Source organism: Elgaria multicarinata, chromosome 3 (genome assembly GCF_023053635.1).
Source record: "Elgaria multicarinata webbii isolate HBS135686 ecotype San Diego chromosome 3, rElgMul1.1.pri, whole genome shotgun sequence".
Lineage (NCBI taxonomy): Eukaryota > Metazoa > Chordata > Lepidosauria > Squamata > Anguidae > Elgaria > Elgaria multicarinata.
This window is the reverse complement of record NC_086173.1, coordinates 105414528-105431462: the sequence shown is the minus strand read 5'-3', so window position 1 is coordinate 105431462 and position 16935 is coordinate 105414528. Positions and strand designations below refer to the sequence as shown.

At 39.5% G+C, this 16935-nt stretch overlaps 1 protein-coding gene across 2 annotated transcripts in view; it reads left to right on the top strand.

Annotated features, from left to right (window-relative positions):
- Positions 1 to 16935, top strand: part of PBRM1 (polybromo 1) — a 61196-nt gene that overhangs the window by 2608 nt on the left and 41653 nt on the right. The window contains exons 2-10 of one of the 2 annotated variants that reach the window (XM_063121149.1): positions 266 to 387; positions 3041 to 3196; positions 5810 to 5907; positions 7807 to 7954; positions 8300 to 8443; positions 9696 to 9812; positions 12015 to 12083; positions 13983 to 14081; positions 16670 to 16755. In XM_063121149.1, the coding sequence (XP_062977219.1) occupies positions 349 to 387; positions 3041 to 3196; positions 5810 to 5907; positions 7807 to 7954; positions 8300 to 8443; positions 9696 to 9812; positions 12015 to 12083; positions 13983 to 14081; positions 16670 to 16755 (956 nt within the window). In that variant the 5' untranslated portion in view covers positions 266 to 348. The remainder of the gene's footprint in view (positions 1 to 265; positions 388 to 3040; positions 3197 to 5809; positions 5908 to 7806; positions 7955 to 8299; positions 8444 to 9695; positions 9813 to 12014; positions 12084 to 13982; positions 14082 to 16669; positions 16756 to 16935) is intronic. The other variant, XM_063121150.1, reaches the window with a different exon arrangement.

Below are 16935 nucleotides of genomic sequence, written 5' to 3'. Positions count from 1 at the left end.
TCAAGAGCTTTGTCATTGAGTTAAATAGGAGTAGAATTGCACCCTTTGTTTACACATTCTAAGAATGCCCTGTTTGTTCCAAGTTTTAAACATTATGTAGAAGGTGTTTTTTCTGAAATGCCAATAACCTAATATATATGTTCCTACTTTTTTGCGATTTTGCAATATATCTTTCCTTAACCATTCTCCTTGATTCTTTGATTTACCTGTTCTTCCCTTTGTTTCTTCTGTCTGTTTCCTTTCCTTTTGTTGTCTTCTCTTTCAGTTTTGGCTGTACTAATACTACTGCTGAATTGGTGCTTTAAGGATTTCCCTTTTCTCAATTTCTTTACTTGCCTATCAGACATTATGAGGAGACTGGCTTTTCGTGGTGCTGGTTGTACTCTGGTAAATCTGGTAATTTACTGATAATGTGTGTGCTGTTTTGTCCCTCTCTTCCACACATCTCAGCCATTTCTGGTTCATAACGGCATGATAGATCATGCTTGTTCATTTAGCTCATTCATGAGTTTGTAATTAATCCAGTCCTCAAATACGAAATGCAAACGTTCTAACACAATTATGCTAGACCAATTATACTTTTTAAAAATAGTCATGTGAACAAGAGAGTTGGGGTGACAATGTAGGTCTACATGTGGCATTACATATACTGCATATCAGAAATCAGTTTCATTTCATTTTCATGTAGTGAATAGAGGGAATAGTTCTGCAAGCAGAGCGATTTCACTTGGTTTCTAATGTAGCAATACGGAATTAAGGTTTTAGGATGCTTTGTGGATCATGTATTTAAGGTAAGGTTTGGGCCTTTACTGAGGATCAAATAGGCACTTTCATGTTGCAGAAGCAGAGTCATTGGTTTAAGTTCACTGTGCTAAGTTCATACCTTCTGGTCTGCGCATATTGAATGAATTCCATATTCTCTGTTCTCCAGCCTTTGTGGATAGCTCAGGCCAATTAGTTCCATATGCATCATGACCTAGTGTCATCAGATGACAATAAAATGTTATTAAATAGCAGCTTGTGTTGTTTAATCTTGGAGGTAGTTCCTTCAGTCTCAACTGCAATTTCATGTTTGTCTTCAATTTATAAATAGTATTTTAGCATTGGGAGGAAACTTAAGGAGTCATATTTACATTGCCCTTTCAAACATTGTTTTCAACATAAAACCACAATGCCTTTATTTTAAAATGCATGTTTTAAAGCTTGTGTAATCCTCAGGAAATTCCCTTTTGACATGGCTTCTTGTGGTATGTCCCTATATGGGATAATGCATATTTTTTCCTGACATAATTGTCCCAATCCAAAGAAAGTCATTCTTAAATCCTATTGAAGTCAGCAGTACTCCTCCAACAGTTGTTTCCCATTCTGTTCCTATTACACCCCCACCCCCGTTGACTAGTGTGTCGTCCAAACTCAGCCACAGTGTCTTATTTTCCCTCCCCGTGCATGCTAGTCACGACCTACCTAATTAGCATAATTATTCTCACCAGGCACCGGTTGAGAGTGGATGACTGGGGTGGCTTACAAAGCAGACCTAGAACAAGCCATGGTTTTCAGGGTGGTTTGCACACCATCCCAGCCACTCATTCTCATCCGGTTTTGATGTTACAACAACCCACACCTGGCTAGGGTATTTATGACAATTAAATGGTCCACAACCGGCACATGTGGGGGGAGAAAAAAAGCCACCACAACTTATTTTCCTCCATGATCATGTGAACCTAGTCTATGTCATGTGGCAAGCAAACATGTTACGGGAAGTATGAAAATAATTTGCCATGATGGTGCCATTTCTGGAGACATTTTTGTGGCTGGTATAATGTGTAATGCCACTAACCCATTAATTAGAGTAATCAAAAGCTCCAATGTTGTTAATCTTTTCTTCTCAAAATCTTGAGATAGTTTCCTGCAAGCATTAGGTGTGAAGTTTAAGCAGATTTCTGCCTACTCAATGGGACTTTCTCCGCTTTCCCTCTTTCCTGTGCTTTGGTGCATTCTCCAAACACCTGGAGCAGATTTTGAAAGTGTGCAGGAGCCTGTATTATGGAGGGTGAATTGCCTCTCTCCCCATTCTGCAGACAGAAACAGTTCCATTGTCAGGAGGAGTTAATTGGATAGCACTCATTGTTAACTACAAAACAAATTATTTGCAAATAATGTTTTTAATTCATTTTATTTTTTCTGATATTTTGACACTTTGCAGCAGCTTTGACAAGTTGTTGTTCTCCAACCCATGCAGTCTTCCAACCATGGACTGGCCTTGAACAGTTCCCCCCCTCCCCCGCACCTATTTTTGCTGCCTAGGCCTTCAAAAATAGGTGGATCATCAAACCCTGAAATATAGCATAATCAGAAACTATTTAAAAATGTCCTGAACAGAAGTGCATTGGGGCCACTTCTGTGTGAACAACTCCTGTGTCAGCGCTAGTGTTAAATTGCTCACACTTTGTGCAAATGGTAGATCTTTAGAAGTATGTTGTTTGCACCAATAATGGAGACTGGATAAATTTGTCAACTCTTCCTTGGATCCTTGTTGCAATTGGGTGGTTATATTTCAGTCAGAAGTGATGTTAATGAGATTGAATCATTGACCAAAAAAACACTACATCAGGATTGGAGCTTTCACATTTGTCTTAACTGTTATGCTCATTTCATTGATATGTTTTTGTCATCCATGTGCTTGGTTAATACAGTGCTGGCTTGGCATTAAAACACACACACACACACCCCTTAATTTAGATTACTTTATTGGAGAACTGTGCAGAATGTTGGGCAAGATTTTAGCAATGTACTATCAAAACATTCACGTAAACCAGAAGTGGGGGACTTGTGCCCTCCAGAGGTTTTAGCCTACAACTCCCATCATTCCTAAACAGCATAGCCAATGGTGATGGATCATGGGAGTTGTAGGCCAAAATATCTGGAGGCCCATCCCTACTGACTACATAGAATTCAGAAGAACTGCAGGATTAATACCTTGTCATCTTCTGAGATCTTGGATCGAAAGCCTCACATTTAAGAGCATTTTTCTTTATTATAGAAGAAGTTGGATTCCATGGGCTCCAAGCGGCGAAGGGCTACCTCTCCTTCCAGCAGTGCCAGTGGGGGAGATTTTGATGATGGTCATCATGCCACAAGCACACCAGGCCCAAGTCGAAAGAGGAGAAGACTTTCCAACCTCCCAACAGTCGATCCTGTAAGTGCTTTTTAAGGTTTAAGCTTTCTACACTACTGCCCAATGTACCAACCTTTTGAGTTATCTAACTTGCAAGGGGAAAAAACCCTGAGACTGTATCTCAGTGTTCTGAAAAGGAGTTCTTGAGGTTATTCAGCTTGATTCCAGAATGTTCTCGTTGTGGTTATATGCTACGTACCTGCTGGGGAATGCTGAAGCAGTGTTGGAATTGCTACAGGTATGTTTTGTAAATACAACCTGCCTGAGGAAAGGTGAATTACAGCTGTCTCATAACTTGCAGAATGGGCTGCCTATAGGGTAAGGATTAGAGATGTGCACCTACAGATTTACTGCCTTGGAAAACAGGCTGATTCAGCTTGGACGAATTTGGAGGCCACTTGCTTTGACTCGGAAATCCCAGGTTTCATACCTCCCATTGACTATCATGAGAAATAAACAAAAAACAAAAAATGGGGTGTAACTTTTGTTTCTTTGCCAGAATTGGTGACATTTGCAGACATTTGCCCCTCAGGAGGGAATTATGCCTGTCAGACTTCATTAAAATAGGTACGGGGGTTATGCTATATGCCTGTATATTTTGAGTTTTTTAAAAAGGGAACTGCCTATGACCTATTTATTTCTTGACAGAATGGATGAAATTTGCAGGGATAGTTAACCCTTTGGCGGAGATCAAGCCTGCCAAGTTTGAGATTAATTAGGTAGAGGGATTTCTGTGCATAAGCAGCCTTTACATTTTGAGTGTATCCAAAACAGGATGTGTTTATCCCCCCCCCCCAAGTTCCTTGTGGATCAGTGTTCTGAAAATGACAGACAACCTCGAAGTAGGCCTAAATAAGAAACTTACAACGTTTAGGTCCAGCAAAAGTCCCCAGTGGGTGGGTGGGTGAGGGATTCACTTGCTCTTTCCTTCATCTGTGTTTTTTTGTGGGTTTTTTGGTCTGAAAATGGCACACATCATAGAGGCATCCCTGGGCAAGACACCTGCAATGTTTCGGAAGGATAGGTGCAGGAGTGAGGGAGGTGGGATGATTGCAAACCAATTAGAGGTTTTTTAAAAATAGTGAATCATGATGGATTTGGAAAGAAAGATTTTCACTGCAGAAAAATATAAGAGAAGAATTCATTTAATAACTGAGAAAGGGAAAGAAAAGGATTTTGAAATCACGAATAAACAGAATTTGAAATCATCCCAACCCAACATAGAACCACTGACTTTCTACTTGGCTTGCTTGCTACAGAACAAATAAACAACTGAGAAATGGAAGAGCAGACACACAGTTTTATGTAACTTGGACCCCTCCCCCAAAAGCACAGTGACTGGAAAGCCCCTGATAAAAAAATATTCTAGGATTAGAAGGTGGATCTGTTAGTCATTACCTTGCTCCCCCTTAATAATAATATTAATAATAATAATAATAATAAATTTATTTGTTACCCACCTCTCCCTCTCGATCGAGGCGGGGTACAACACGAATGCAAACATCATATAACGAATTAAAACATTTAAAACTAATACATTATTAAAAGCAGCACATTATTAAAAGGCAAATTTAGAGAAACTAAAATAAAACACACTGTTTTGAGAGAGAGAATGTCTGCATTTCCAAAGATTGAACCACACCAAGAAATCTGGGCCCAGCTTTGGATTGAGTCACTTCAGAGGGAAACCCACTTAGGAAACACCAGAAATGGCCCAGAGGTTTAGCTGAATCTGATGTGCACCCCAAGGATTGTCTGGTATGTTCTTGCTTGGATGTTCCTTTAGCAAAGAAATTGTGTTTATTTATAAATTGAAATAATTATTTTGAGAATTGAAATGCCCAGGGACGAACAAAACTTAATTGGTTTTTTTTGGCTGTCATGAAATTCATGTAGAAAGAGGTTAATGCTACCTACTTCTGCTTTCTAGTCTAGAGAATGGAAGTTTACCAACACAGCCACTGCCGAAAGCTAGAGTAGTGAGTTAGCTAAGAGCATGTGCTATAAGCCAGGAAATATCAGCTGAGGTAGCCTTAATCCAAGCCATTATCCTTCATCCTCATCTTCTGATCTATAATATGGGGAATGTAACATGTCTTTTCCATACAGGTCTGTTGTGAGGATACTGAAAATACATGTGAAATAAGCTGAGCACTAAAAAAAAAAGCATTGTATAAATACTATTACTACAATTATGGACTGTCTCACTCCATATGTTCCTGCCCGATCTTCCAATCATTAGAAAGAGCATTTCTGAAGGTGCCACATGCTCCAGAGTTTCACCTGAGGAATACATATAGTAGAGCATTTAGTGTTGCAGCACACATCCTCTGGATGCTTTACCAATTGATCTGAGGCAACCTCCACAGTTCAGATATTCAGGCGTCTTCTTAAAACTCATCCCTTTTCAGAGGCTTTCTCAGCCAGCTATGGTTTGTAACACACAGTAGAGTGTGAGGGTTTTTGGGGGTCCCCCCCATGATTAATTGTACTGTGTTGTTTTTATTATTTGTGGTTTTTATGCCATTGCATTTTTTGCTCACTGCTTTAATACATTTGTAGAATGCGGTGTAGAAATCTGAATAATAAATAAAATAATTGAGTAGTAAATTTTCTGTTGGTTTTGGATTTTAGATTGCTGTTTGCCACGAATTATACAATACAATCAGAGATTATAAAGATGATCAAGGGAGGCTACTGTGTGAGCTTTTCATTAGGGCCCCCAAGCGAAGGTAAGTGTGTGACGTTGATAAGAAATCTATGGGAAGGCTGCTGTTGCTGAAATTAATGTGATGCATCCAGTGCAGTGGAAATTGTCTACCCTGACCTCCTACTGCTGTCTCACAGCCCAGGCCTTTTCTAAGGGTCCCCCAACCTTAAGGAAAACATTTGGGAGGTGACGGGGGGTCTGCAATGGGGAGGAGGGGTGAGGAATTTCCCTTATGCAAGCATTCTTGTGTTTGTGCTTCATTTTGTATGTCCCAATGACCCAGATCACACATAGCAGTGGCAAATCTTTGGTTAATTAACCCACAATTTGCCATGTTGAATGCCACCATCATTTTGACTGATCAGAGGTTGCTCCGTGACTTGTGAACCTTATGGGTTCATTGTGGGTTAAACCACCCCCTGTTGTTGTTATTATTATTATTGTTGTTGTTATTATTATTATTATTATTACAATATTTATTTATATTCCGTTTTTTCCCCAGTACTGGGACTCAAGGCGGTTTACAAAATTAAAACATGTACAATTAAAACATATAAATATAAATTTACAAACGTTAAAATAGAATTAAACCCACAGTAAAATTAAAAACATTTTAAAAACATTAAAAACAGCAACAAATTAAAAAAAAAAATCTAATACATTAACACAGGTCCAGAGTATTTCCAAAAGACTGGCGGAACAAAAAAGTTTTTCCCTGCCTCCAAAAGTGTAACTCAGAGGGAGCCAGTCTACCCTCCCTGGAAAGGGAGTTCCAAAGCCTTGGAGCAGCCACCAAGAAGGCCCTAGCAACTAGTTAGTTGACTTAGTTAATCTAGAAACTAATTGTTGATTAACCCACGATTAACCTATTGACCTGGTTCACATGTAATGACAAACCATTGGTTTTAAAATTGGTGGGTTGTCATGCTGAAGCAGGAATGAGCTGGTGTGCTGCCTGCAGCATGCCCATCTCTTCCACTTTTACGGTACAACCCACAATCGGCTCCTTAGTAGGTTGTTGAGTATGATGTGGGAACTTGGACTGCTGGCTAAAAGCAAAGAAGTGGGTGTGTTGCAGGCAGTGATGTGTAATCAGGCCCATAGAGGTTGCAAATCTAGAAAGGTGGCGACATACAATCCTGGCAAATTGTGTTTTAATTAATTATTAACCCACAATTTACTACTGTTATGTGACAACTGTTATGTGAGAATCGGGTCAAAGTTTTTTCAAATAATCACCCTTTCCAAAGTGTGAAACGTTTTTTATTTAACATACAGTTATTTGTTAAGTTTAAGCACACGATACAACAAAGTGCTATAAAAGGATTTACGTTCCCCCCCACCCCCCGGACATTACATTTTTTTTAAGGGTTGGGACACAAAAATGAAAATATCACACTAATGGGCTCCCGCTAGAGAGACAGCGTTTTCCCCTCTCTCCTTCTCCCTGCAGGCTTCTGTCCTGCCCAAAAATCTGCTCCAAGGGCTTTCCAACCCTCAAGGGCATATTTTGAGGGCAGGTAGGGTGCTGCAGGGAGAAGGAGAGAGAGGAAAACGCTGTCACGCTAGCAGGAGCCCATTAGTGTGATATTTTCATTTTTGTGTCCGTGGTCCACGAAGTCACGAAGAGTCGGAAACGACTGAACGAATAAACAACAAACACGGTGCTGCAAAGGTAAAAGGAAATTGCTCTCTTATGGTTCCATCTGTCAGCAGAACACCATTGTATACAACTCTTAGTAAACAATGTTACCCTCAAGAATCCGTTAGATAAAAAGTAGTTTCTAATGTCACCACATTTGTGTGAATATTGTTAAATTAATATATAAAGTTTTTCCAATATAAAATCCCATTATTAGGTACTGTAAGTAAGTTTTGCTTATACTCGTTGCCTTTTCCAATACCTTTGTTATTACAACAGAAATCAGCCAGATTACTATGAAGTGGTTTCTCAGCCAATTGATTTAATGAAAATCCAACAGAAGCTAAAAATGGAGGAATATGATGATGTGAATGTGCTAACTGCTGACTTCCAGCTGCTATTTAATAATGCAAAAGCCTATTATAAGGTGACAAAATCTTTTGTTTTAAAAGTCATTATCTGCATGTTCTGTCAGTGGATTGTGTTTGAATTAAGTGCAAAAGTGGGGAGGACGTCACCCATCAACATTGTTTGCAGTATTGCTGACTCTGTAATGCTTATTCACAGTGTACACGGTTGTATTACTGGGAGCAATTGCTTTAGATACTTTAATTCTCATTTGTAGAGTAGCTTTAATTAATTGAATTGTCCTTTCATTTACAACTGGTACAGCTAGTTGTTTCTGGGCAATTTATAACTTTATCAGCTTTATTTCTTACTGTCCGGATTGAAAAAAATATTAACAACTGTGTCCTTTGGCTCTTTTACACAGCCAGACTCTCCTGAATTTAAGGCTGCCTCCAAACTGTGGGATTTATATCTACGCACAAAAAATGAGTTTGTTCAGAAGGGAGATGCTGAGGACGACGATGATGATGACGAGGGCCGTGACAATCAAGGGACAATTTCTGAAATAGTAAGTGTAAGCTTTGCCAATCAAGTACCTACTTGCAGCTGAGCTTGTAACCAAACCTAATAATGGCCTCATTTGTCAGAGTATGGGTTGTCATGGAATGGTGGGTTGCCATTACATACGAACCCTGCATAGTGGTTTTACGATGGATTGTTATCTATGAACAACCCAGAAAAAGAACCCATGGTTTGTTGTCGGGTTGCAATCTCTGGGTTGTTTATGGTTAACAACCCATGTTTAAACTATAGTACAGGGTTCACATGTAGCGACAACCCACGATTCAGTGACAGTCCATACTCAATCCGTACTCTTGGTTGTCATTACGAATGAACCAGGTTAATATGTAACTGAAGTGATCCCTGCGGTAAAGCAGCAGTTTCTGCAGCTGAAACTCTCCCCACAGCCTGAGTTCGATCCCAGCGGAAGCTGGTTTCAGGCAGCCGGCTCGGGTCAACTCAGCATTCCATCCTCCCGAGGTCAGTAAAATGAGTACCCAGTTAGCTGGGGGAAAGGTAATAACGGCCGGGGAAGGGAGCGGCAAACCACCCCGCTATAAGGCCTGCCAAGAAAACGTCAGCGAAAGCTGGCGTCCCTCCAAGAGTCAGTAATGACTCAGTGCTTGCATGAGAGGTTCCTTTCCTTTCCTTTCCTTTCCTGCTTCCCTCCCTTTCAGTTGTTTCCCAAATGGTGTTGTTTTTAGATTGTGAGCTACTTGCGGGGTAGGGACCTGTTCTTTTATATTCATTGAAATGGTATGCACACGGATGGCACTGTATAAATAATAGTTGAACTATGCTAAAGTAGCACATTGTTTTTCCATAATTAAGTTATCCACAAAAGCGGCAGTGGAACATGTTATTTTTATTTATTTTTGAAATATATACCACTCTTCAAAGGCCAATGAGATATTCCCAGGACAGGTATATATGTATGATCACATTTAATTATATTGCCTAATAGTGCTTATGTGAGCACACAGCAGCACTAAAAATCATGGAAGTAATTTCTTTGTCAATATCAACATCAACACATTCCTAATCCTAATAGCATATTTTATTAAACTATTTTATTCATTCCAAAATTTATATGCTCACCAGTCTAGGCAACAGCAGGTTAGTTACTTTCCCCCCTTGTTTTGTAAAACAGGAAAATTTATATTTAACAGCCAATTCCAGAAAACCCAACCACAACCCAATTCCTCAACATTGTATGTTCTTAGGTTCTTAACCACTTTACACTATCATTTTTGTTCCAGTCTTCTCCGAGTTATTTAAAAGAAATTCTTGAACAACTTCTTGAAGCAGTAGCTGTAGCCACAAATCCAACTGGCCGCCTCATAAGTGAGCTTTTTCAGAAGCTTCCCTCTAAAGTGGTGAGTAACAATACCGATTTCTGAATGCAAACCAAAGATTTTCCTCATAAATGTCCCACTGAAATTAATAGAAGTTATACAGCAGAAGTCTTTGGACTGCACAATCAAGTCCATGAAGCTTATATACTTAATAATAAATATCGATTGTAAGGCACTCTATAACCCAAAGCACATCTTACTTTAAAGAAGTAGCTAGCTGTTACTGTATGTAAGTGCAGGGCCCCAATGCGCATCAATGCCCTAGGTGTTTTTTTTTAGGTGTATGTGATAGGGGGCCTCAAACCTCCCCCCCCAGTCCAGATTGGGACCCCCACTCCTGCTATTCATATTGCCAAAGAGTGATCCATCGATCAGAGCTATTGCAGAGGGGAGGAGAAAGGGCTAAAGGCTCCCTACCACCACCTCACCCCAGCTAGTTTCTTGATCTGGATTGGGACACTACCACAGAGCAGGGGTAGGCCCTCCAGATGTTTGGGACTACAACTATTACAACCCAACCACGGGCTTTGCTGGCTGGGGATTATGGGAGTTATAGTCCCAAATATCAGGAAGTCACCAGGTTGCCTACCCCTTCTCTAGAGGAAAAAAGTAAAGAAAAAATGTTGCATGTAAAATGTGCTGGATGAAAAAAAAAAGTATAATACACAAAAAAAAATCATAATGCCAATGGAAGGCATCATTATTGTACAAAGGCTGTGCATACCAAGTAGAGCAACTTGCAAAAAAGTTTCATTGTGAGCTCTGAGTAAAAGTATTGAGGACTGAGATTAAAAAGCATATACAAATAATTAGTTTATTTTTAAATTCTTCATGCTGTCCAGGAACACTTATCTCCTCATGTAGTGCTTCAGATTGACTGGGTTCACACACCACAACAACCCATACTCATAGTTGAGTCAGCCCCCTAGAGCTGTGCTTTGTACCCCCTAGGAGTTTTGGGGAAATTATTGTTTAATTTGTGACCTGACAGACAATGACAAACTCCATTTAAATAATGTCTGCTTGTTTTAAAAAGAGGAGTATCTTAGGAATTCAGTAAAAAAAAATCAGTGAATAAGGCAGGGCAAGTGCACAACAAAAGCCTCATCTGAAAGAACCCCCTAAAGTCTGCTCACTCAAGACTTTCCCTGAGAGAGGGTGGATTTTTCATGATCACAATCACCCTATAATTAAGTGATCATGGGGGGAAAAGCAGCCTGTATAGTAACACGATCCCTGAAGAGTTCAATATTAGAACTTTGTATTATGGGCTAGAGTTAGACACCACCGCTTGAGCTTGTGTTGTGTTCAATTGTGCTCTCTACCCAGCCAGTAATAAGAAGGCATGTTTGCCTGCGGTAAGAATTGAAAGCCTGTTTATTCTGCAGTTATTATGATGCGTAGAGTAGGATTGGGTGCTTATTGCTAAAGGGTAAAATAAAGAGATAACTTAAAGTAACTTGAAATAAAGTAAAATAAAGAGGCAACTTAAATATCTACCCTGCTGTAAGTTACCCTTTACTCTTCTATAGCACTCGCTATACTCACAATCATACTGGCAATTTTTGTCTTCTTTTTCTTTAGTTCTCGATGACAGAGGGTGCAAATAGACCTAGAAGAATAGGGTGCACACTATAGTTAGCCGGCTGGCTGGCCATTTTTATAAGTTTATGAAAGGAAATCTATTATTTATTAAATATATTACAAAGTGCATGGTGCTCATACTAAATTTTCTATTAACTTGACCTTTACATAGCCCATTATTCAAGTTAACATGCTCTTTGTGTGAAGGAGGAGAGAGAGGGGTGGGGTGGGGTGGGGAAGGTCACTGCCATCCCCTGGCTTGGCCTTCACATCCTCTCCACCAGTGAGTCAGGGAGAAGGGGATTGACTGGCGCTATGACCCACCCACCCCCATGCCTCCCCTACAAATCTGGCTGCCCCTGCTGAACCTTGAGTATGGATTGTTGCCTTGTGTGAACCCAGCCATTGCGTGCCTGCTCTGTGTTCAGGAACATGCCTTTCTTACAGTGGAGATCCTAAGCATGTTTCTTTAAAAGTAAGTCCCACTAAGTTCAGTTGCATGTACATTTTAGTAAGTGTCTTTAGGATTGCAGCCTTAGTTGGGAAACTTCTGTTCCAATTGGCAATAGGAGCATTGTTCGATCATGGTTACACTTATTTCAAATGAAATATCTTGGGTATGTTATCTTTGTTTTTCAGCAATATCCTGACTATTATGCAATAATTAAAGAGCCCATAGATCTGAAGACTATTGCCCAGCGAATACAGGTGCAGTATAACTTTGGGGGATATCGGCTTGAATACATTAATGGGGCTTGAATACAACTTGTCTAAAACTGGTTAAGAGATTTAAAAATCAAATATTTATGGTAATATGACCTTGAAAGCAAAGCTGTGCTTATCAAGAGGCAAATGGCTGCTTATGTTAATGATAGCGTTGCAGCATGTCACTTTACATGTGCATTTGGCAATTTGTTTGAAATTGTCTATTTGTTTCTGCGGTGGTAATTATCGGTTATCAAGTGGGATGGTATAGACTTAACGGTCTGGGTTAAATGAACTACAGTTTATTTAAACTGAGAATTAGTGTTGTGCCTATGTGCTTCTCTCTTTTCCTTTCCCACAATGTTCTGGCTTTGGCATTATTGACATGGCTTGTTTAAATTATTGTGCCCCATGACATCTGAACTGAGAAACTGGTTTCATTTTGGCTTGCTAATCAGGATAGTTAAGGTCAAACCATGGTTTCTGGTTCAAATATATTGGGAAACCATGATAGAAGGCCTGAACCCCTTGTGTGACAGGATGGGGTGCAATATGACACTCATTTTCTGCTTCAATAAACAATGGCTTATTAAGCCAAGGTCATTACATTTGAGCTGCCCCAGTGTGTTAGGACAATACCTTTAGATTCCTTATAGTAGTCAGCTTTTTCAACAATTCAGAATAATTTGAGGGGAGTGTGTGATTTATAGCCACCAGTGTAAGACTGTTTCAGATGCAATGATCTCCAACATGGATCCTGTTTCTTGATCTTCTGTGAAATGAGAAATAAAAGTGTGTTCTTGCATGTGATGATGTACATATGGTTTTCCCATGCAGAAGCACTATCCATGTCACAAATCAACATGTATGAAGCAACCCAAAGATTGGGACAACTCCTACAGTTTACTCCAAAACACCCTGAATATTTTGACATTAAATACTGAAGTTGATACACGGGTATATAAAGATGCCTGAAAAAGGGCTGATTATTCAGATTCACATAAATTGTGATGTGTTCCAGTAAATTATACTGAAGTAGGAAAAGATACTAGTTCTGGAGATACTAGATGTTGCAACCTAGAACTATCACAAGTGGGACCTGCAACAAAATGTTGCAGTGAGGAGTGCTCCTGTTTCCTGTTCTGGTCAGTCAGCTTTGCCCCGCTCAGTGATACTCTATTACATTTCCCCTCCCACTGATGTTTTGCTAAGGAGAAATGGCAGATTAGGTTTAAAGATGAGAGATGGAAGTTGAATGTGTAGATTAAGCCTTTGCTAAATATCTTGACTGAAGTGATACATTCCTTTGGAATTAACCTGCAGGATTTTATGGCAATAGACTATTGATACTGTTATTTGAATTCCTATCTGGATTGCATTGAAAAGCTCATGCTAGCATTTGCCATGTTCTGGATGGAATAGTGCAGGTATTATGGGCAGCTCGGATGGTGTATTTCGTTTGGTTTATCCCCCACTTGTTTGGTGGTGGTGGGGAGATGGAGCTAAGGCAAAAGAGTTCCTTTTATCCTTTTAATAAAAGGTGCAAGCCATTTGGGTTCATCTGTTGGGCAGATTTGGCCTTCAAGTTTACAGTTTCCTACCACTGCTTTATGGCATTCCTATAAAGAACACACTTGAAATCTGTAGTGATTTTTCCCCCTAGCTCCTTGCCAAATATTCTGTGAAGCTGAGTTTTGTATAAATATTTTTTTGCACAAACTTCTTCTCAGTTGATGGTGTCAGTTTCTATCACACAGCTTTAACTGTATGCATTATAGTTCAGTTCATCGTTGGATGTGACTTATTCACACTCTTTATGCTTTAGTAGTTGCTACGCAGAAATAACACACACCTAATATGGGAACAATCCTTCAATTTTTGTTTCATCTGTTTTGTTTATAGAACGGAAATTATAAAAGTATTCATGCAATGGCCAAGGACATAGATCTGTTAGTTAAGAATGCCAAAACCTACAATGAACCTGGATCTCAAGTATTCAAGGTTAGTTTTTTAAAAAAGAGTTCAATTTCTTGTACCGTTATCACATCAAGCAATAACTGCCAAGGCAGATAACAACATTAAAAAAAAAATTAGATTCTTCACTGCAACCTGGTTGTCCTTGTTGTTCTTATTGTATTGCAATTTCTATTTGGCTATTAGGAGGGATGTGATTGTCTCTGCCAGGAAACTTAGATAATAAAGGCACAATCTGTTCTACGTATCTTGCTGCTTAGCTGATACCATTCTGATATTACTAGAACAGGTTTTTTTTTCCTGTTGCAATTAATTTGAGATATCAGTTAACATAGTTTTTTTTAATTGCTTGGTGGGGATTTGCTTGGTGGGGATGGACTTTTTAAAGAAATCTCAGTTGTTTATTTATTTAAAACATTTATATCCCGCCCTATATCATTAAGTGTACAGTGTACAGACGAAAACATACAGTATAAAACAATAAATATACACAGTTAAAAACAAATTAAACCATGATCCAAGTTAAAACAATATATAATTTAAAAGCAATAAAAGCAGTTAAAACAATGTGCCAGTGAGTTTAAACATCAAAGGCTTTGTTAAAAAGCCATGTTTTTGCTTGGCATCAAAATGAAATCAATGTTGGCGCCAATCGGGCCTCCAAGGGGAGGGCATTCCACAGTCGGGGTGCCACCACAGAGAAAGCCCTCTCCCTTGTCCCATCATAGCATATATGTTGCATTGGTGGGATGCAGAGAAGGGCTCCTCCAACAGATCTGAGGTCTCGGCCAGGCATATATAAGGAGAGGTGCTCCCTCAAGTATCAAGGTCCCAAGCCGTTTAGGGCTTTAAACGTCATTACCAACACCTTGAATTCTGACCGGAAGCGTATAGGCAGCCAGTGCAGTTCCTTTAAGACCGGTGTTATGTGGTCTCTATAAAATGTACCTGCCAGCATTACACTAGAGTAACAGTGTAATGCCAAGGATGGTGGGGCAAGTGGAGTGGTGGAGATTTCTAAATCTCTGCTGGTTGGGTAGACTTACCTTTTGTTTTCCTCTAAGCAGCCAGCTGAGGTTCTTTTTCTTTTAAATTCCAGTGGGTGAGGGGATATTAAACACAACAGCTCCAGGCTGGCATAGTTGAGATCCTTAGTTCTGGGGTCTCTCAGGGATGACTGCGCCTTTGGATCCAGTGGATCGAAAGCCACATCTGTGATGCCCCAAAACGCCCTGCACTGAGGCCTAATGTCAGTTACCACCAGCAGTAGCTTAATGCCCGCAGAGCTTTCTGCAGGAGGAGCTGGTCCTCCAGAGTGGACATGGTCCTGTCTCCTGATGGGGCTCTGCCAGTGGGAGGGTGACTCTACCCCATCCTAACCCCCCCTAGCCCACCATTTGTTCTTGGGTTCTTTCTCTGGGAGCTCTGTGGTTTGTTTAGTTGTTCCTACTTGAAGCAGGAGCAATTGGTCAGTGTGCACCAGCATGCTGCCTCTTTCACGATAATCCAGAATTTAAAGAAAATTTGGGGGTTTCTTTACATAGGAACTGGGCCTATATGTGCATTTGAATTACCAACATCATTTGGTTTAGAAATGATCAATTTATTAATAGAAAGAGAGGCTGCGATGCTACCACCTCACACACAAGGCTTTGACACGCACACCTCCCTCAGGCTAAGCACCACCACTTAAATACCTGAGGAAGGGGTAAAAAGAAAAGTACAACCTTTCCCTTATAGTAGATTTGGAAAAGGCTTTTCTGTGAGTATAGCAGGCTGAAGGTTTAATGTAATGTGTTTATTTATGAACCAATAGAGCAGGAGACACAGCCAAAATGACACGTGGTTTTATGGTAGCAAAATAAAGAAAATGTTTGTTGTTGTTTACAGTTCTTAGTTCCTTCAAATTCTATTCAAATACTGCCTATTCTTAAGAAAACTGGTAGTAACCAACCTAATAATAACAATCCTTAGTCCCTATGATCTTATTTTCACTCATTCCTCACACAACTCCTGACAAATCACTCAGCTAAACACATCTACCCTCCAAACCCAATCACCAAGCGAACACCTCAAACCACTCAGCTCCCCCATATATCTACTCCTCCCCCCTTTCCACAGCATCACCAGCCACACCCACTCAGCCCAACATTCCGCACTCTCTAGACGTACTCACACAGACATATCTAAGGGAATAGAAATGTGGGTAATGTCACAGAGGCCTACCCTATTATTGGAAAAGGTCTGCTGCTGCTTTATTGGTATTTCATATAATATGAGAAATTGCCATTATGTCTAAAGTAGCATTACCTATAGGATCAAGAAGGACACACTAATGAGAAACATTTTATACAGAAAGAATTCATACTACTAATAAGTTGGAATAATTTCTGTAGCTGTATTAGGTTCTATTCTGTGGCAGAATGTTGTGGCTTTCCCCCTTTCTTTTTGTTTACATAATGATTTTGCTAAATGTATATTTGCAGAATATATTTTATATATTGCATCTATTTAAATATATCTATAAGCTTTTAAGTAGTATCTTTACTTCATATTTAGCTTTTTAAAATTAATAAAATACATTTTCAATACAGAATTTTTATTTGCTTTAACAGGATGCAAATGCAATAAAGAAAATATTTAATATGAAAAAGGCAGAAATCGAGCGTTCGGAACTGACCAAATCAAGTCTCCGAGTCAGGTACTGTAAGAAGAATAAAAGTATATAAAGTTACTGACATCTTTTGTTTAATTAAGAAAAATATACTGAGAAATCGTGTTTAACTATTTGTGTATTATTAGTAACTGTTAAATCTTTGGCATCGAGTTGCGGAGAGGCAGTTGGATCTCCAAAGTCAAACAGCCAGTTTCTTTATATGTG